This window comes from Pinus tabuliformis, chromosome X, assembly GCF_031772625.1.
Source record: "Pinus tabuliformis cultivar Carrire ecotype Pingquan chromosome X, CPIR1, whole genome shotgun sequence".
Lineage (NCBI taxonomy): Eukaryota > Viridiplantae > Streptophyta > Pinopsida > Pinales > Pinaceae > Pinus > Pinus tabuliformis.
The window spans coordinates 48431260-48453899 of NC_142308.1; the positions used below are offsets into that span (position 1 = coordinate 48431260).

The window sequence follows — 22640 nt, forward strand, 5'->3', positions numbered from 1 at the left end:
CAAGGACAAGATAGTTAGATGCAAGAATTGAACAAAAAAGTATTTCTAGGACACACTCAATATTTTTGTTTTATTCCACTTCTTTTTAAGTTCAAAATACTCTTTCTAAAATCTTAAAAAAAATTTAATTTTAATATATATATATAAATAAATAATATTCAAAATAAATTTTAAAATTTTCCGCGTGTTAAAAAACCATAATATATTATGAACTTATCATGTTATTTGCTGAAATTAAATTTAAATATAGAAATTTAAAGTATCATTTGAAATTTACATAAATTAATCTCCTTTATAAAAAATAATAACATTATTCTGAATCACTCAAATTAATCTTAATTAATATCTTTTAATATATTTAATTTATTTTATATTTTCCTAAAAATAATCTAACCTATGTGACTGCCATGTAATAGCAACGTTATTGCTTTTGTATTTTTGCATTTACAGTACATAATACACCTATACAAAAAACAAAAACAGTGATCCGATCTATAGATTAATCAGTATTAATTATAATAAAATTAAATAAATTAAAAGATAAACGTAAAAAAATAAATAAAAACTATGATTTTAATAAAAAATATTAAAAAATAAAATTTAACTTAAAAATTTAAAATACACGTTATTTTAATAAAAAATTATTTTCACAACACTTATCACACACTCGTTTACCAAATTGTCTTATAATTTTATTTTTTTATTTCAAATGATAAAATAGCATAATGGAATACATTAATTGATTTTCTTTTTAAAGATCTTCACACAAAATGCAATTAAGGGTTCCAAACAATAATATACTAGATGGTGATAACACCATCGTAGTGACCTATGGCACTGGTCAGGACAACTGACTCCAAGCCCTTATTTAGGGTTTACATATATTCTTATTAAACCAGATTAATCAGCAGCAGGCTGTGCAGCTCTTATTACTGATCTTCCGCGGCTCTCCTTGGGTGGAGCAATTCCCTTGGAAGAAACAGGATTATTGGAGAGAGCCAAGCGCACGCCCGGGTCTCTGTGAGGGCAAGTGCTGTGAAACAGAATGGAGTTGTTGGCAGCCTGTATGTTGCTATTCACGAAGGCATTCACAGGGCCAGCTGCCTTGTGACGATGATTTTCATCAGGGGTTTCCTCGTTCTTATTAGCCCCATTGGGCTTGTAATTCACTTTCTGAACGTCAAGCATGCCGTTTTTTCTGGATTCAGAACCCATATCCATGGTTGCTCCCCGGTTCTCTCCGGCCAGAGTGATAACCCTCACACCCAAATCCTGCAGCTTCTGGTCTCCATTAGAGCTGAGATTCTGCTGGCTGTGGAGCTCGGATAGCCTGCGAGTGAGATTGGAGATGTCGTCTTTGATTCCTTGCTGAAGAGATTTCTGTTGCTCAGAGGGTTGGGATCCCCTGAGCACCAATGATCTACTATCTGCAGGAACTATCATTTGCCCAGCTCTGCTATCAGCCTCAGAGAACAAAGAAACTGATTGAATCTGCTCATTAGGAAAAGGAGAAGAAGCACTGGATTCCTCTGGGACCTTTTGCTCAGCCTTCTTGGGATCTTCCTTCAGCTGGGGCTGGGGTTTGGGCACCTCAGGTTGGAGCTGCAGGGGCTGGGATTTGGGAACCTCAGGTTGGAGCTGCAGGGGCTGGGATTTGGGAACCTCAGGTTGGAGCTGCAGGGGCTGGGATTTGGGAACCTCAGGTTGGAGCTGCAGTGGCTGAGGCTGGGGCTGGGGTTGGGGTTTTGGCACCTCAGGTTGGAGCTGCGGGGGCTTGGGCACCTGAGGCTGGGCCTGAAATGACAGTTGTTTAGCAGGCTGCTGATCAGGTCTAATGTCTCTCGTCTTGTCTCTTGCAGGTTCTTCGGCCTTCTTGGCCGCCTGTGGAGCCTGTTGCTCCTCTCTTTTGGGCTCCGGTGTTTTGGGTGCTTGAGGCCGAGATTGGATAGGAACCGGCCTGATTCCTCCAAGGGATTGCTGCCTAGGGTTTGTGTAATACGGATTCCTGAAACTACTTTGAGGATACATGGCTTCCACTCTTTTCCAAGACAAACTTAACTTCCTAGACAAAACGCTCTCAGAGATGATAACACTTGCAGCTCCAATGCTTCGAATATATAAAATCTTGGTGGATTTAACTGTTCGGGGACTGAGATTTATAGATCAACTGAGCCGAATAATACATTTTTTTTTTCTTCTTTTCAGCTTTCTTGGCTGTGTGGAATCAGAAAAGTGGCTGGTGACTGCCTTGAACGGAGCAGAAAGCATAAAAGCGATGCAGATGACAAAGACTTCACCCATTTATTTCCTGTAGCAGTGCCAAATCCATAGATGCCCACTTGAGGTGATGGGCCAAGGGGAATAATGACAGCTTTGGGAGATTTCTAGAGCAGAAGGATCGGGACTAGCGTCTCCTGGACTGTTACGTGATGCATAACTGAAGAATCTGCCTTTTTTATGGTCGTGCAAAACCGTGAATGCGAATAATTGAACAACTCAATCTGGCTTTTTTCCACCTAGGACTCGACCTCGATTATTCTGGAGTACAGTCCACGACTCTTCAGTGCTTCTGTAATCGTATCCTTTCTGCCTTTGGCTAAGGCCATTGACATGCTGAAAATGGATTTCACGTATCTGCAATTCTGTTAAGTTAGGTTAGCTGAAAATGGTAAATAATAAAGGGTAAGTTCAGGTATCTGCAATTTAAGGCAAAGCTTAGTTATCTGAAATTGAGTGAGGTCACTGAAAATGGTAAATATTAAATGGAAAGTTAAGGTATCTGCAAAAGAATTAAGTTCAGTTAGATGAAAATTAGGGAGACAATTGATGTTTGTGCTATAAACTATTAATCAATTGCAAAGAAATTTACAGCAATGGAAAAATTTCAAAATAATTTTGAAAATGTTAATGTGTTTGAATTTTCCATGTTGACTATAGTTTTCCAGAAATTACTCCCAATCACAAAGTTCTTTATGATATTCTTGACGTTCCTTTTTGGTTTTTAAATTTTGGGATTGGATGCGAGCCAATTTTCAACGTACTTTTTTTTTTTTTTTTTCTCTTTTCCCGATCAGACGCGACGTTCCTTTTTGGTTTTTAAATTTTGGGATCGGATTCGAGCCAATTCTCAACGTTTTTATTTTTAATTTTTTATTACGCGAGCCAGGGTTGGAAAATAATTGGAACTCCTCCATCACGTTTATTCTGCAGTACAGTACACGACTTTTCGGTGCCTCCATAATCGAATCCTTTCTGCCCATTTCTCAACGCTATGGCCAGAAAATGGTAAATACCATACCACTTTGTTTGTATGTTGCATAAAAACGTCAAATCAAATTCATAGGTTTTTAATTTTTTTTTAAAATTGGGAAAATTCATTGATGATGATGGTTAAGGTTAATTGAGATCAAACTTTGGTCTATTGAATCTAAAGATGTTAATTATTTAGTTTGATTTAAGATTTTATTCCTATGCTCAAAAAGCTTGGAGAGAAGTCTCCCTAGCTCACTGTAATTTTGACAACGAAAAAAGTGAGGAAGGTCAATGTTGCAACAAAGATTATGAAACTGAGATTTAATGTGGTTGTAGCCGTGACATTCTAAGAGAAAATGATTTTCATCCTGGATGTTTGTATTCTCACAGAGATGGCAAAACTTTTCCATCCATGGTGTTTTAGGAATTGCCGAACCACCCGTTTCACTATGGAACTCATGTTCGTTCGTTCTAATCTTGACTATATTAATTTTCTTCTTTAAGCTAGTTAAAACAGAGAGATACTTTTGATCTTTTAAGGTGGGGTTGATGACCTCCTTATAATATCTTAATTTTCTTTTAGCTGTTAAATCTTTGTCACACCACATTTTTTCGTTGAACTTAGAAGTAACAATATTTTTAATGTTATTTAATGTTTTGCAATGCAACATTCTCGTAGATCTCCCAATGCTTTACCCAGGGCTTGATGTCTTTATACCAACCTCATTTGAGCCTTAGGTGGTTTTGGCTGGAATTTAAAGCTAGTTTAGGAAGTCTATGGTCTCCTATATTATTGAGTTTGTGCTTGTACAACAAAAACCTAGTCATGGCTAGGCTCTTGATAGGGGAAAGACCCACTTCTATAAGGAGAATATGATAGGGTGTGTTGCTTTTAATTTTGAGGTTATATGCTTCTGGATTTGCTCAATCTTTCTCCAGGTTCTCTAGAGATGCTACAACCCTAAACCCGACATCCATGTAAGATAACCAGAGTGATTAAAATTTCAAAGAGGAAATTCTTTCTATCCCACATTACGAGGTTTGTTGTTTTACAATTATTTTCAAGACCCAAATAAGCTTTCCATCCTCCATTAATCTTTTTCTCAATGTTATAGTTCCACTTGAGCTTGTAATGAATATCAATTCCTAGGTACTTGTAGGAAGACACTTCTTCCAAGTTACTATTGTCATACATAAAATTAGCGTAAGTGTCCTTCTTGGATTTGATAATCATAACTTTTGTTTTGTCAGTGTTAACAATCATATCCATGGTAGAGCAAAAATCTTTAAGAAGTATAAGTTGCTTATCAAGATCAGATGGGTCCCTTGCGAGAAGAACAATATCGTCAGCGTAGAGAAGAAGAATGCTATCCTAGCTAAGATCGTGCCAGCACATGCTTCCTCTAAACAACCTTCTAGCTTGTCGATGTAAATGCCAAATAGGGTAGGGGAGAGGGGGCAACCTTGTTTAACTCCGATATTACACTTAATATCTTAACCCTCATTTCTCTTTAACTTGGCAATTACTAGCGACAACTCTCAACTCAAAAGGAACTTTTAGCTTGTCTAATCTGTTCCAAATGTTGTTTTTAGGAATTGTATCGAAAGCCTTTCTAAAGTCCACAAAGCAACAAAAGGGATTGGATTTATCATTGCGACATTCCTCCACAATGATCTTAAGCATAACAAGGTGGTCTGTTGTTTAGCGTTGCTTTCTAAAACCCGCTTGGCCTTTAGTTCGCTTACCTTCACTTTCAAGCCATATGCTCAACTTCCTTTTCAAAATATTACCATATAATTTGGCGAGGAGAGGGCTGATCATAATTCTCTGATAATTAGAGGGGTTATTTGTATCCCCACTTTTAAAAATGAGGATAATGAGGCTTTGAGTCCATGGTTTAGGGAACCCTTGTTTGACCACTTGATTGAAAAGCTTGTGAATGTGGGGGATGAGGACAAGACCTCCAATTTTTAAGATTTTTGTGTGGTAACCTTCAATGTCCTCAGCTTTCCCATTAGCCAAGCGATAAACCCCAAAGTCAATGTCTTCTAATGAGAAAGCTTCTTTCGTTGTGAGCAGGGTTTCAAAGTTATTCATGACATTTGGAGATTCATAAAGCTTTTTAATTCCCATTAGCCAAGCGATAAATCCCAAAGTCAATGTCTTCTAATGAGAAAGCTTCTTTCGTTGTGAGTAGGGTTTCAAAGTTATTCATGACATTTGGAGATTCATAAAGCTTTTTAAGATAGGAATTCCAGTGGTGTAAAGCAATTTTATTATTATCTTTGGTTTTCCTAGTTAGAATTTGCCCCTAGAATTTCTTAGGAGCTACATTAGAGAGGTGTAAGAGATTCTCTTGTCTTTTACGAATACACTGCTTTTTTTTCCTTTTAGTTAGGGCTTTGTATATTTTTATCTTGCCAATTTTAAGAGATCCATCAACAACTTCCTTAATTGCTCTCCTGCACTTTTACAATCTTTGTCATACCATGGGTTGGTTTTGCTATTTCTTTTATTCCTTAATTATCAAACCAGTAGTGAGGATAGTGATTTCTTGCTGCTAAATGCGAATGCAGACTGACTCATCACCCTTATTCAATGAAAACCAGGTCCTTCAAATAACCCTCTGGTGGTTAGTAAAGGGACAGGCTTTCACATCTGCCAAATGCTTTTGGGTCTTGGGCCCATCTTGTTTTCTTATGTCCAAGGAAATCAAACTTTTAACCAAACAAAAGCAATTAGTAAAATCAGGTTAATGTCGTTATTATAAAATTAATAATAAAATATATGTATTTTTGTTTTTTAAAATCAATTTTATATTATTATATGTTGAAAATATTAGTGGTCAGTGAGACTTTCATTTTTGCCCAATACTTTTGGGTCTTGGATCTTGGGCGGATAACCTGTTTTCTCATGTCCAAGAAAAACAAGCTTTTAATCAAATAAAAACAATTAAAAGAATCAAGTTAATGTTGTTTATTATAAAATTAATAATAAAATTTATATATTTTTATTTTTTAAAATCAATTTTATATTATTATATATTTAAAATATTAAAAACATTTTTGGATTATTTTGATTTTGACACTTCTGCCAAATATTTTTGGATCTTAACTTGTTTTCTTTTGTGCAAACAAACATACTCTGAACCAAACAAAAACCATTAACAAAATCAAACAAATAATATTATTATAAAATTAATAATAAAATTTATATATTTTATTTTTTAAAATCAAAAACTTTTTTTAAAAGTTTCTTTGTATTTTGGATTAGTTAAAGATTATTTTGATTTTGATAATATTTATTCACATTTAAATTCTTATAATCTAATACTTTGAATTTTGATAATATTTATTTAAGTAGAAATCTTTAAAATAAAGTGACTAGTTAAGTTAAAAAACCATAAAACTTTGCTGATATGAAAAAACGCATTTAATTTGTTTTAAAAATGACGTAACCATGAGTTATCTTATTATTCTTCAGATTTTTGAGTTATTCAGAATCGGGAGAAAAAAATAAAAATGATATTCTTCTTTCTAAAATAAATTTTGAATGTAATTGATATAAAAAACATGAAAACGTTGCACTTACATGTTTGTGTAAGCATTTAACTTTTTCAAAAACACATAATTTTTAGTTATTTTTTAATTATTATAATTTATGTGATATTTGAAATTTGTAAAAATGATATTCTTAGATTATCATTGGTAGATGCGGTGGAATGAAAAAAGCTATAGTGATGGTAATTAGTAAGTTTAATTAATTAATTTATTTGGATTTTATTGTTTAGGGATAAATTTAAACATGTTAAAATAATGATTCATATTTTGATAAAAGAATTGAGGTGAAGAGGTGAATAGTTACATAGTGGCGGTTATTGTGTTTCATATTTTGATATATTTTGATTAAGGCGAATAAAAATATATGAAATTGAGGTGAATAGGAAAATTATGAAAATTTGAAATTATTAAATTCTGGATTAAGATGAATAATTATTTAAAGTTTGTAGCAAATATTTAAATGTTTTTATCAAAAATATATTTTTCAAAAATTATGTGATACTTAATTGTTTTATTATTTTTAATAATTATGAGTTATTAAGAATCTATAAAAATATTTGAGTATGTGATATTTAATTCTCTTATTATTCTTAATAATTACGAGTTATTAAAAATATATAAAAATGATTTTCTTCTCAAATTAATTGTAAATGCAATTAGTTATTTTGTATAAATTAGTGATATGAAGTTCTTAATGAGTGTTTCAAAACCTTTTGTAGGTTAGATACATTTCTTTATAAAGGATTTAATGTTGTTGTTGATAAGATTAATAATATTATTTTTTATTTATACAACATTATTATTAACTTTAATGGTCTATTTATTTATTTATTTTTTTCTTTATGAAGTTAGGAAGCTATAGAGGTTATTAATATTTAATGTTCGCCTAAGATTGATCTTTGTTTATTTCTTTAGTGAATTTTATGAGAAAACCAACTAAATGGCTTTGGATTCACCATTCTCTCTTGTGAAGTTATATCTCTCAAACATAAGATTCAGAAAATGATTTTTCAAGACACTCATTAGATCTAACGGTATGGAAGGGAAGAATTATATATATATATTTATCAAGAAAATAGTTAATTGGAACATCCAATTTACCATGTTGTTGAGTTTAAAGAGAGTGAGAGTATCTTAATTTCTTGATATAAGGATGATCAAGAAGAAAAATGAGATATTATCTCACTAATTATTAAGAAATCTACCCATATTGAACAATATCTTCATGCAAACTCACTTCATTACTCAGTGCAAAACTTGACATCTTTAGCATTCTAGCTACTAGAGCTTGTAGAATCTCTGAAAAGAGATTACCTTTTTTGTTGATTTTTGTAGCTCGAGCATGTACTTTTGTACTCTTCTATCCATATGTCTTGACTACAAGGACATTGTTTTTCCTCTTTAGGAGCTTGCATGCAACATGCAAAGTGAGTTTCATGCATGTGGATGTGTTGCATGTGATATGCATGACATGTGTATGTAAAGCAAGCTAAATTTATGATTTGAACTTGAGTTAAAGTAAAGAAAGCTAAAGATAGGAAATTTAATTAAAGTTAAGTTACTTATCTTTAGTTAACTTGACAAGCTAATTTTGACCATCAATCTTAGCTTAGGAAAGTTATAAATTGAGCCTAAGTGTTGAGGCTAAAACACAACAATGACACTAGCCTTAGGCAGAGGAGTGTGATACTCAAGTGTGTCGGGTTTGAGGAAGGTGCAAGAAGCAACAAGGGTAACAAATCTAGATCAATCGAGGATGATTGAAGGACAAATTTAGGGCTTGATCAACTGGATAACTCTAGGTTTATTGCGATATATGTAATTCCTCAGTTGGGCAATTATCTCAAGATGAGAGCCCATGTAGGTTATGAGTGATTTTAATGAAGAATTGATTTGTTGGGCATAAATTTGTGTGTCTAATTGTGATTCAAATCATGTAATTTTCTTCCGCTAAATAATTTTGTTAGGAACCTAGCTGTGTATTTGTTTAATAATTTATTGCTTGGAGTTAAATACTAGGTGCTGGGTTTGTGTACAATTTAACATGGTACCAGAGCTAACACTTTATCAATCTCATAATCACAGGTGTCAAGTTTATACCAGATCACTGAAGCTAGGTTTGGTCGCGATCGTATAAACAATTTTTTTTTTTTTAGGGCCAAAGTAAATCTACCAAACAATCGAGAGGAAATTTTTTTCAAGCCATTTTTTACTTGGCACACTTTTTATTTAAAGACAAACAAGTGGGGCTCATGGCCGACAAGCTTGATGACCCACTTCGCTGTCGGAGCAGTCGGCCACTGCCAGGATCAGCTGGGCGACTAGCATAGCAAGATCGCTCGACCAACAACACTTTGCACAAAGGGTTGTAGATTGTGGATAGAACAAGGCAAGCAACACGACAATGACATAGCCGCTAAGAGTGGCAGGTTGGGGAAAAATCAACATGCAAGCGGAGAGCCGTGAAACGACAGACTAGAGCTCAGGGAGATGGTTGTGGGTACAATTTGAAGCTATGTGGGAAGAGGCCAATAGGATGTCAAGATAGCTATCAATTGATGGAAAAGATGGTAGTGGCTAGCAAAAGGTACGAAGGATAGTACTAGCAACTAGTAGGAGTGGCAGAGCTCATCCCTCAGAGGGAGAGAGGGAGATACTACTAGTTGGGAGATTGGAAACATAATTTGTGGGTGTCTCAAAGGACCAATATAGACCCACAACTGTGTTAGAAGGACTTAACACAAGATCAATGATAGTGACAAAGATTGAGCAAAATGCTCTGAAGATTGAATTGATACGGGGGACTCAATGTTATAATTTGGAAGATGGGAAACATGCCTCTTCCAGATCTGTTAGGACCAGTTGGTATGAGCTAACGTTGATGGATGCTCAGGAGCCGGCTCCTATGAGCATGGTTGGAAGGATTAGGTCTTCATATTAGATTCTGAAGCAAGTAACAGGGAGGTCTTCTGGTTCAGAAGGAGAAACTACAACAATGGATGATGTGGTGGGATTAGAGAAAAATCTAGGTGGAGGATGTTTTCTAGTCGTACCTCCCTTGCTAAGAGGGGGTGTTGATTTTTGTAGCTTGGATAGATACTTTTGTACCTATTGAAGGTCTTCTAGCCATGTGTCTTGATTAGAAAGATATTGTTTTACTCTTTAGGAACTTGCATGTGTCATGTAGAGTGTGCAAGCGAATTTCATGTATGCGGATGTGTTGCATGTGATATGTATGAGATGCGCATGTAAAGCAACCTAAATTTATGACTTGTACTTGAGTGATAGAAAAGAAAGCTAAAGATAGGAAAGCTAACTAAAGTTAAGTCACTTATCTTCAGTTAACTTGACGAGCTAATTTTGGCCATTAATCTTAGCTTAGGAAAGTTATAAATTGAGCCTAAGTGTTGAGGCTAAGACACAACCATGACACTAGTCTCAGGAGGAGTGTGATACTCTAGTGTGTCGGGTACAAGGAAGGTGCAAGAAGCATGAGGGAGACAAATGCAGATCAGTTGAGGAAGATTGAAGGACAGATCTAGGCCTTGATCAACTAGATAACTTTAGGTTTATTATTGTATATGTAATTCTTGAGTTGGGACATTATCCCAAGACAAGAGCCTAAGTCGGTTTTGAGTAATTTTAATGAAAAAATGATTTTTTGGGCGGGAATTCGTGTGTCTCATTGTGATTTAAATTGTGTAATTCGCTTTCATTCAATTTTATGTGATAAGAACTTAGCCATGTATTTGTTCAGTTATTAATTACTGGGAATTAAATACTAGGTGTTGGGTTTGAGTAAATTTTAACATTCTTTAGTCTTCAAGAATGGTGGTATAAGCTTGAAGCATATGTTAAAAAGACAATTTAGAAATTTGAAAGCAAATATTGGAATAGGGAAGAAGAGATCTTTGTCCTTATGTATATCCAAGGTGTTACAAATAAGATAAAGATAATTCTTAAATAGGAAGAAAATCATCAAAACTCATGAAATGATGAGAAGAATAATAAAATCAATAAAATACCTTATTAATCCATGTCATAAAAAATGTGTACATGGGATTGGGAAATTATAAATAAGACAGGTTGGTAAATGACTTTAATTAAGGATTAAAAAGCATGAAGTTAACTTAGGGTTGGATGGCTTCTACACCTATATTCTCACTAAGAACTCCTTAATCACTAAATATATCTCGAAAAAATGAGGGTTTTCATAAAAAGTGATGATTACTCTAAATGTAAGTTTAGAGAGCCCATGGATATTGTTAAGCATCACCAAAATTTGAATAAAGAAGGGGAGGTGATTATTCACAAGATCTCATTACTTAAAAAAAATGAAATGTTTCTACTTATTAATAATAATAATGACAACGATGTTGTAAAATGTTATGTAATGTAATGCTATGCTCACTCGGTCAAATTATTTAAAATAAAATTCAAATTAAAAAATAATAAGTATTAAGATAAGTTTGAGTTAGTTACAAGCCTATGGTATTGCACATCCCATGGTATTTGTTATGATGAAGCGTATTTAAAGGTTTGAAGAAATCCATTATGGAATGCAATAGTACCAACTTAGATCTATTTTAACTCCAGAGTTTATTCTTCTCGAGGCTTAGTAGATATCTAAGCTGGTTATAAGTTAAATAATTTTAATGATAATGATAATAAAAAATATTAACCACTAAAACAACAACAATAATACTAATACAAATATCATCAATAATAATAAAATAGTAATCTAATAATGAATATCAATAATTATTACACCATGTTTATTTTAGAACAGTGTTTCTAGAATTTTAATTTAATTAATAATAATTAATAAGTGGATAGTAAGAATGTAACCCCCATAGAATATTCTTAGTAGTATACACAATCAAAGTTTAAGATTTATCTCCTCGTGCCCATGTTTCCCTCTTAATTAAATTAGTTAATTAAAAAAATATCATATGAACAAGTGTCATATGAAATGAGATATGGTTTTTTGGACATGTTGTATTGTAATGTCAGCCCGTGTTATAAAAAAACCAATTTATAAATTAAGAATCTCCATGGTAAAGGTAGGGTGAATCTCCATGGTTATATATTAATTCTTTCTATAATAATAAATAATAATAATAATAAAGTTATTCTTCAATTATTTTTTATGATTTTTTTAATTGTAGCAATTTGATGTCTATCAAAATTTATATGACTATGCTAATATATTTGAATATCATATAACCAACATAGATCGATCTTAACTCTAGGTTTATCAAGCCGGAGAGGAATCAAATATCTCCAGGTGCAAAATTTTCTTTGAGTTTTGCACTAAAAAAAGAGGTTTAAAAATTGAACTTAAGGAAATGTTTGCACTCGAGGGATTGGATCCTTCTTAGTGCTTCATAGATCCGGAGTTAAGATGGATGTAAATTGGTTTACATAATAGATAGTTATACAAAAACAAAGCATAAATTTTCATACATAAGGACTAGAAATACATGATTCAAAATCATTAAAATGGGATTCCTATTTTTTTCTAAATTTTTTTCCTACAAGAGATACAAAAATAAAGCCCAAGTTTTTAGCATAAGGACCATTCACAAAATTTTAAAGGAAGAAATTAATACACTTTCATAAAAACACTCTCTTGCTGGCGGACAATAAATAGATGCATTTTTGGTCTAAGAATTTTCTTTTATTTACATAAACCAAACTCAAAATATTTAAATATAATTTAAAAAGAAAACGAAAAAGAAAAAGAAAAAGAAAAAAACTCTGGTTCTTATTTTTTATTTTTAAATTAAGAAATTATAACAAAAAAATTTATCAAAAATTTCCTATGAATTTCTGATTAAAAAATAAAGCCTAATTTGGTGTTCTGCAAGGGAAGGCTTATGTTTACCAATAATAGCCACTTGTGAGATTGACAACTCAAGGTCGTAATCCCTGAATCACTTCGTGAATGTTCTGTGCCTATATATATAGCTCTCATATAAAAGACTTCAAATCTAAAATTTAGCACAACAAATTGACACATGGTTGCCTATAAAACACTCTCATGCTGGATGACAACAATAATTATACAAAATCAAAGCTTAAATTCTTAAACATAAGGACTAGCCACGTGATATTGACAAATCAACGTCCTAATCCCTGAATCACTATGTGAATTTTCTAGTCTATAAATAGATCCTAGACAAAAAGGTTTAAATTTGCCACCACAAATTAACAATTGGTTATTTTTATGTCCTAAAATTCATTAGAATTTTATTCCTTTAAATAGGCTACAGCACGGAAGAACATGATGGGAAAAACCATGGGTTGTGAAAATCGTGAATCAAAATGTTTACATAACAATAAATTGATTATTTTATTTTAGTTATATATATATATATATATATTAGGCTGGATTAGAGAAAAATACCATAGGAAAAAACCATGAGTTGTAAAAACTGTAAGTAAGGCTATTTTATTTTTATATTATTCTCTTGTTTTAACTTTGATCAAATCGGCTACCACTATTTTTTTTTTGACAAAGTCAGATATTTGATTTTCATTCCAAAAAAAGGGGAGCAACACTTCCCATTACAAAAATGCTGAAGAGATAAGGAAGGAGAGGAAAACAAAATCCTTGAATCTTCTTTTTTCACTGTTGAGTTAGCTTCGTAAGTTCCTAATTTGCCTACATCACCTAACTTATAGATCTTGACAAAATAATGTAGCAGTAATTTACATTTACATCTCATAACTGGATATGAAGATCAGATGTATACCTAGATTTAAAAATCCCTTTTGGCTGGGAGCAAAAATGGTTCTGTTGTGCTAAATTTTTGATTCCTGTTATTCCCGATTGACTGTTTTCTCCTCTTGTTGTTGATTTATGTTGCTACGATCCAAGGTGTTGGAGCTTTCCCCGAGCTTCTTTGCAATTTATGCTCACAGAAAGGTGACAACGTTCTCCAGGTGGGCACATCTGTTATTGAGATTTTAAAACTCTTCACGACGTTTGCTGAGTTGTTGAAGTATGAAAGCATTCTTCGACCTGGTCTGGTTTTGCAGCGGTTCTTGCATTGATCTAATATATTCCAACACCACTTTGTGCGCTTTACAATGGCAGCAGGGTTGTATCTTCGGGAGGTTATCCATCAGATCCATTTGGTAAGTAGAAGGAGGGCAGAGAGAGAACGCCCGACCAATACAGGGGGAGAGGGACACAACACAAGGGGAAGAGGAGCAAAGGAGCGTAGAGCAGGGGATAACAGAACATAAGAGGAGAGGGACGAGGCAGAGGGGGAAATAACAACACTAGAGGAGGAAACACAACCCTGGGGAGATGAGAGCAGGCATGGAAAAATAGGGGAGGATCAAACGAGAAACCTAAGGGTTAGAGGAGGAAGTATCACGAGGAGGATGGGAAGCAGAGGGAGCATGGAAAAATGTATGAGGAAAGGAGCTGATCAAAATGGATAAAAGAGCTAAAAGAGATTGCATTAGGATAATGGAGTTGACAGAGGCAGGTAGGTACAAGATTCTGAGGGAGATTTCCCATAGCTCGAGGAGGATATTCAGAGGAAGATAAAGGCTGGAGGATTTAGGGAATGATTTGATTGGGGACTTCATTATATATTTTTACTTCTCCCTGGGGAAGAGCTACTGCATTGTTTGCATATCTGTCAGCAACCTTATTGCTTTCTCTCAAAATGTGCAACCTTATTGCTTTCTCTCAAAATGTGTTAGAAGGTGGCATTTCCCAAAATTTTCAATTGGAGATGGATTCTCGATGTTATTTTCCTAAGACCAACGTTTTTCGGCCTTGCATTCTTTACCATTTGTTGGATAAGGATTGAATAATATCCAAATATGACAAGATTCAAATAAATTTTCCTATTTAGGATTTGAGATCCCAAGAGAAAGCCACATGCTTCAGCTTTGTTGTTAGATTCTGCTCTAAGATCCCATTCGAAAACTGTCACATTTTTCTTTTGTCGATCCATTACATAGCCACCATCTCCAGCTCTTCCAGGATTGGATTTTGAAGCACCATCAAAAAATAAGCATGGCCTCTTTAGAGTACTTAACCATAACATAAACTCCTTTTCTTTCAAGTGAATTTTCCAATTTTTGAATTTAATTGGTGCTATTCTAAGAGCACTTCTAATGTTCTGAGGCCTATCTGAGACAAAACTCATCCATATTTTTTCTTCATGTTGGAGGAGATTGTAATCTAGATTTTTCACTCCTTTTGCAAAAAGGAATTCTGTTGCTAGCCCCCAAGTTTTGGCAAGAACTTTTTTGACCTCTGGCTTGATATTTTGAAAAATTTGATTGTTTCTCGCAAGCCAAATTTGCCAACATAAAAAAGAGGGAAGGCTGATCTAGAACCTCTTTATCAAGTTCTTGTTTTTTAAGGAGTATGGGTAATTGTCTTTCCAATTTGAATAGAATTCAGTGATGGTGAGATTGATATTAATGGTTGCTTCAATTGGGCAGACCAACAAGGTCCAACATTCTTTAGCAAATCTGCACCCTAAAAATAGATGTTGAATAGTTTCTTCTTCTTCTTTTCACAGGGGACAATGAGAGGGATCGAGAATGCCTTTTTTCTTAAGGTTTTATGCTACAAGAATCTTCCCTTTTAACATAGTCCGAATGAAAATTTTAATTTTTGGAAGACTCTCAATCTTCCAAATTGTTTTCCAAAGAAAAGATATTGAGAAAACAAAAGATCTCAATCTCAAATTTGTGAAAGGATCATAAACTTTTGAAATTATCAAGGTGCAGCATTCTCCTAAGATAAAAATAGGTCTTGGATATACTGAAGAAGCATCTCAAGCACCAAATTCGTCAACCTCCAAAATCTATCTTGATGCAACAAGGAAAAGTGAACAGCAAAGGCATAAAGCAGACACCAGGTAATTTCGGTCCAACCTAATTCAAGGATGAATAGAAGCTACAACCAACCTCAGGTAAATCATACTCAGCTTTCTTCAAGAATGAATGCCAATGGAAACTACAATCACCAGGTCAGTAGGTTTGATAATCGCAAGAATTTCTTTAATGGCCAATGTTTCTCATGTCATAACTTTGGACACAAAGTTTCTCAATGTGTTACTTACAAGACCATCATGACTAGAGAAGAACAAAATCAAAGGAATGTGACCGAGATCATGTAAAGAACCTACAATAACTTCTCTGCTCTTGAGAATGAAATAGAATGCTCTATCTGTAAGAACTTTGGTCATGAAGATTTTGAATGTAGGAGTAATTTTCGGCAAAAATCTGAGAAGGAGCAGACTTCATTGGGTCCCAAAACATGGAGAGGTGATCTTATTTTTCTTGAAGCTTTGTATACCCTAATTTTATAGTAAAATATCCTGCATTTGGATTCCATTTGAAGGGGTCTTGCTGTCCATAACTGATAGGTGCTGCATCTTTGAGATGAAATAGGAGGATGTCCCATTTAGGTTTGAGATCCAAGGATAAAGATGGAGGAAGCCAACTTTCCCAAGACTTATCATTCTGATTCCACTATGATATTTGCTCCAGGGAGCAGATGCCCTTTTTAATCATCCAAGTTTTAAGGTCCCGAAGTCCATGGAGATATAAGATAAGAGGATTTCCCATTATATTATCACTCCAAAGGTTTATGTTCTATCCTCCCCCTGAGACTCTTGATGTGTCTTTTTTGACAAGAGGGAGGGATTTTTTGATTAATTTTCATATTTGAGAGCAAGGTTTAGTGGGCATTTTCCCAGTGAGAAAGGATTGGCGAGGATAATTGAGATATTTTTCCTCTAAAACTTGCTTCCACCAAGTGGTATCTCCTGCTATAAATCTCATAATGACCTTAGCTCCTAAGGCTATATTCATTAATCCAGGAAGGAAAATAGAGATTCCTCCTTTTTTAAATGGAGAAATTACTTGGTTCCATTTTACCAAACTGATTTTTTTTTTGTTTCATTCTTGCCTCCTTGCCATAAAAAGTTCATGATAATTATTTCTATTTGCTTGTGGACTCCAACAAGGGCATGAACAATAGAAAATTGGTAGAGAGGAAGAGTAACTTATACGAATTTATTTAGCGTTATCCTCCTTGCAAGGTTAAGCCATAGGATTCCCTATTTTTGATTTTTCTTCATTTTTCTATATAGTTATTCCATATTTCCAACTTCATAATTTATTTTGTAATGGGAAATCCCAAGTACTTAAAATGATCCCAATTTGCTTGGAAATGAACTCCTAATATTTGGGATATATGCTGAAGAGTTCTTGTAGGAACATTCTATCCATATATATTACTTTTTGAGTTGTTTAGGAGGCAACCTGAGACCTCCAAAAATCTATTTAGGATGCTTTTGAACCTCCTAATAAGGTGTCATCAACGAATAAAGGGTGATTAATACTCTTGACACCTTTGCTGAAGAATAATCCAGTGATAGAGCCATTCCTCCTACATTGTTCCAAGTTCCTTCTGAGAGATTCAACCATTATTATGTAGAGAAAAGGGGAGAGTGGGTAGCGCTGTCTTAATCCTCTTGAGCTTTGAAAAAAGAAACTAGGCCTTCCATTTATAAGGGGGGCAATTCAGGGGCCTATAATGCAGGTTTTTATGAGGTTTATGAATTCGGGAGCAAAGCCATATTTTTTATGAACAACTGAGAGAAAGGAGAGGTTGACTCTATTAAAGGAATTGGCCATATCAAGTTTCAGTACGAAGCCTTGTTCTTTTCTTGCTAATATTGAATGGATAGCTTCTTGAATGACCATTATGTTGTCGACAATTTGCATGTTGGGGACAAAGCCTCCTTTATTTTCGGAAATCAAGTTGGGGAGAAGAGGTTTAATTCTATTGGCCAATATCTTGGATATTATTTTGTATGAGGAGTTGCAAAGAGATATGGGTTGAAAGCAGTGAAAGGAGGAGGGTTTCAATTATTTAGGGATAAGGGTCAAGTAGGTGGGGTTAGTGAAGCCACCTTTTTTTTTTTGAATACCCACCTTATCATCTTATGAAGGTGTTTTTTTATAGTCAACCAGAAGGAGTGATAGAAAAATATGGAAAATCCATTAGGGCTCGAAGATTTATCTGGTTGGAGATTCCATGTGGCTGACCGTAGTTCTTCTTCACCCACTTCCTTTAATATTTTATAATTTGTCTCTTCAGATATTTTTTTGGGAATATAACTTATAAATTCTTCATAACTTGGATTTACAAGATCAACTGTTAGCAAACTTTTGTAATGCTGATGAGATTCTTTTTTAAGATCCTCTTGTCCCTTGATTTCTATCTCTCCTTCTCCTTTTATTGATTCTATATGGTTTTTTTTCTCTTTTTTGTGGTATTATTAAAAAAGGCGGTGTTTTGATCACCTGCTTGAATCCACAAATTTCTAGATTTTATCCTCCATGTCTCTTCATCTTTTCAATTATTATTATATATTTCCCAGTGTAGTTCTTTCTCTTTCCACTGCTTTTCTTTTGTTACTTCTCCTTATTCTATTTTTTTTGCACTTGTTCAAGCTCTCTCTATAGCTGAATTTTCTTTTGATGAGGTTCTTTGTAGTGTGCTATGGCCGAGATTTTTAGCTTTTTTTGACCTTTTTTAGCTTTGCCTCCCATACAAAATTTGGAGAGCCATTTATACTTTGTTTCCATAATGTTGTGACCATCAATTTGACATTTTCATGGGTGGCCCAAAGAGGATTGTATCAGAATGGAAGGGGGCCCACATTTTCACTTTCTCCAACTTTGATTGCTATAGGCGTGTGATCTGAAGTTGTTGAAGAGATAATCTTTGAAATTATTGCGCTAAAGTATGATATGACACTGTCTTGGATAAAAAATCTGTCTAGTCACTCTTTAATGTTGCCCAGTCCTAACCTTTTGTTACTCCATGTAAAGTTTCCATTTTTTGAGGCTATTTCCATTAGATTATGCTTCTATATGATATTTTCAAGGATATACCTAAACGGATCTGCCTGGTAGCAACCACATTGCTTTTCATCAACATTTAGGATTAGGTTTAGATCCCCTCCTATTATAATATTATTGCTCAATTCCAAGTTTAAACTATCATTCAAGGAATGCCAACAATGCTCCTTATCTCGATAGCGAGAGGGGGCGTAGATGTTGTAGAGGCAAATTTGATACCCAATGTTTTTATTTCTTAGATCAGATTTGATCGAATGTAGCTCTTTGAGATGGGATAATAATTCCCAAGTGGACTGGTTCCACATTGTGAAATTTCCATCTGAAGCTACTATAGCTTTTACTGATATTCCTTCATAATATTTTGTTTTTTGAATTATTTGAGTCATTTCTTGTTCAGAGGACTTGGTCTCCTGGACTAGAAAGAAGTTTGAGCATTTTGATTTTAGAAGATATTTTGCTTCATTGATTTGCGAGGGATGCCCAAGGCCCCTACAATTCCAGGAGACATTATACATTATTTACTTTGATTTGAGGCATAGGGACCCTTTCCCTTGAACTGTCTACTTATTTTTTTGATATATGTTTCCATTGGCTGTTGGGTTCCCATTGCCATTTCTTTTATTGCTGCTCCATCCCTTAATTCTTTGTTGGTCTTCCTTCCAGACCTCTTGTGACTATCATAGAGAATAAGTGTTGAGTGTGTGTTATATTCTTTCCACAACTAGCCCCTATATTAGGTGGGAAAACCTACCTATGGTTTTGTGCATGGGTTTTGTACATGGTTTTCGGCATGATGGTTTTTTGCCCACGGTATCTGGTAGATCCGGTCAAGGGAACTATGGTTATGTTCTAATCCAGGGTTAATGAATTGGGGTTTATGAATGCGTCGACATGCATATATATGTGTTGTAACATTAAAAGGAATATAATGAAAAATCAATATGGTAGTCCCGGTTTTAGGATTTAGGGGAAAATCTCTGTGTATATTTGCTTTATATTTTATGTTCTTGCCATTATTTATTTTATGTTTCTATGCATGTAATTTTTGTACAAGGTTAAAACCTATAATAAGAGAGTCCTTAGATTGATTTCTGGTAAGAATCCTTTCAAAGGGAGGAGGAAGAGGACACAAGGGGGGGATAGAAAGGTCGGGTTAAGGGTGAAGGGGGGAAGAGAGGAGGGAGCTAGAGGGGAGGGAGGTGGAGAGGGAGAGGGATCAATGGGTTGAGGGGGAAAATCCGGTCTAGATAGGGAAGGATCAAGAGGGAAATCTAGAGAGGCAAAAGGATTGGAATCAAAGGGGAAATGGGAGGGGAGGAGGAAGGAGGGGCACCCCTTGGAATGGGAGTAGAGGAGGAGGGGGTGGAAGGCTTGGAAGACTTGGATCTAGACTTATTATTTTTGACTGCTACCCATTAAGGGTCTTGAAATTCTATTATTTCTTCTACTTCTTTCTTTGAACATCTATTTGCAAAATGATCATATTCATGACATATCTTAAATTTGAAAGGAATCTGCTTGTAATCCAACTGTTGTATATGAGTCCATCGATCTACCTTTATTTTCACTACTTATAGAAGCCCGTTTCCCAAATTGACTTCCACACATATTATAACACATGTGTGCATGTTTTCCTTTGGTTCTCTTTAATCAATATATTTCCCAACAACATTTCCTATTGCTTTCACGTATTCATCTCCCCAACAATGAAGAGGGAGGTGGGGAAGACAAATCCAAACTGGAACAACATTTGGGACATCAAGCTCTAGGTCAAAATATGGGGTCCGTTTGTTTAAATATAGACCTCTGGTATCCATGAAATAGGGAACATTTCTGAATATTAAATCTGTCTTCTTTACATTCAAAGTAGAAGGTGAAAAAGCTTCTTCCACAAAATTGAATAATATTTTCCCTTGAGTTGAGGGAAACCAGTTTTGCTCAACCCCTTTTTGCACAGTTTTTGGAGAGGGCTAGAGGCCAGTCAGTTGCCCAACCAGGCCCCCTTCTCAGAAAGAGAGAGGGCATCCCTACGAGGCAGAGAGGGAGGAAGAACAATTTCTGGGATATCTACGAGTTTTCTAACAAATTTTGAGACAACAAGATTGTCCCGATGAGGGCCAAGGGAGGAAACGAGGCTAGAAAAAGCTAAGGCAACCTCATAAGGGGTGGGGGGGAGGGGTGGAGCAGATGAGAAATCCCCCTCTGGATTTGACTCCGGAGGGGCCATGAGGAAAATCTACAAGGAGAGAGGGAAACCACTAGTTCAATAGAGCGCAACACAACGCAGATAGCTAGTTCACCATTTTTCTCGTACAAACTTGCTCTGTTATTGATTATAATTCCGACTACCACTATTACTTCAAATACAATTATTTCATAAATACCACAAACTGACCAAAATAACTTTCATAAAATAAAATTTATTTAACTATATATCTTCTAAATATATAAACTTTCACTAAATTAATTAAATATTTTATCTATATTTAATAATAAATGATTATTTAATATTATATTATATATATATATATATATATATATATAAAACATTACCTTTTTATTAAAATTTGCACAACTTAAATGTCGTCACAACCATTGCCATTATATCATAATTGAATTTTATTTACTAGCTTGTAAGTTTTTCAATTCACTCATTCAATTATTTGTATATACATATTTTCTCTTTACTATTTTATATGTTAAAATACGTTATATATATATATATATATATCATTTTCACATTTACAGATTTCTTGGATTGATATGATTAATATATTTTATTATAAAACACAAAAGCAAACAAAAAATAAAAAAATTTAGAGATTTTTTGGATTGATATGATTAATATATTTTATTATAAAACACAAAAGCAAACAAAAATACAAAAAATTCTAACTTCAATATTTTTAATGTGTTTTATTTACTTTTCTGGGTTTACGAGTCAAGCTTACAATGAGATTCTAAATTCCAATACAATTATATTGAAAATAAGGTCATGTTATACTTTCCTTTAACATTAATTGTGGAAACAACCATTCCCAACCCCGTTAGGTTGCATGGAAAATTATTGGTGTTAGAAATAACTTGATCCAGCCTATATTTGTATAACCTGTATTTGTGTCTTTCCACAAGAGTCAAGACTCACAGACACATTTTAGCTCACTAATTCCATGCCTCTAGCTCTGCTCTAAACGGGGCAAGGAAAAATGACATATATGAAGCGTAACAAGTTACATGGTATAGCGTAGTTTTCAGTTGGAATTTTTTTTTGGCCATAAATAATTTCGGTAGTAATGCTAATGTCAATCTATGTTATCAGTGATAATGCTAACGCTTGTCTATTTAAATGGTGACGAAGAAAATGGGACGAACAACCATATCAGTAGGTTTAGAGAATCTACAATCGAGATAATGGTTTCCTAGTTTACCCTTAAGATATTTCACACGAGAGCTAACACCAATGGTTTGAGGGGTATAAATCAATTTGTCACATGTATCTATGTTTTTCAAGCTATTGCAATAAAATCGTGTTACGAGTTTGAAGGGAAGTTCATCAAGTATTTCCAGTAGGTCATCAAGAAGCTGATCATTCCCATTGGTCTGCTTATGCAATTGAACATCGGGCCTTTGGAATCCAAGTGCTTGCAATGGCTTGGAAGGCATGCCACTTCTTCCATTTTGTATGCCTCCTTTGACACCAAATGCTTTCTTCCAAGTGAAGAGATCTGAGTGGTGGCTCTAGGATTGGAAGTGAGTGTGCCTTCTCTGCTCCCCAATCCCTCAAGAAATCTGGTCACCCCCTTCCATGTAGTCAATAACCTTCCAAGTTCAGGCATCCCCTTCTCTGCTTCCCAGTCCCTTAGGCTATCCATTTGTTGGCAAGATTTCCTCACATCGAGAGGGTCTCAAAA

General features: G+C 34.4%; 1 protein-coding gene across 1 annotated transcript; it reads right to left on the reverse strand.

The window, feature by feature from the left end:
• Window positions 1-670: 670 nt before the first annotated feature.
• On the reverse strand, window positions 671-2043 carry LOC149138258 (uncharacterized). The gene has a single exon (XM_089449735.1). The coding sequence runs from the start codon at window positions 2026-2028 to the stop codon at window positions 901-903; it is 1128 nt and encodes a 375-aa protein (XP_089305861.1). The 5' UTR covers window positions 2029-2043; the 3' UTR covers window positions 671-900.
• Between the last annotated feature and the right edge of the window lie 20597 nt (window positions 2044-22640).

Coding starts and splice junctions, on each gene's coding strand:
- LOC149138258 (XM_089449735.1), bottom strand. CDS start 2,028: ATGTATCCTCAAAGTAGTTTCAGGAATCCGTATTACACAAACCCTAGG.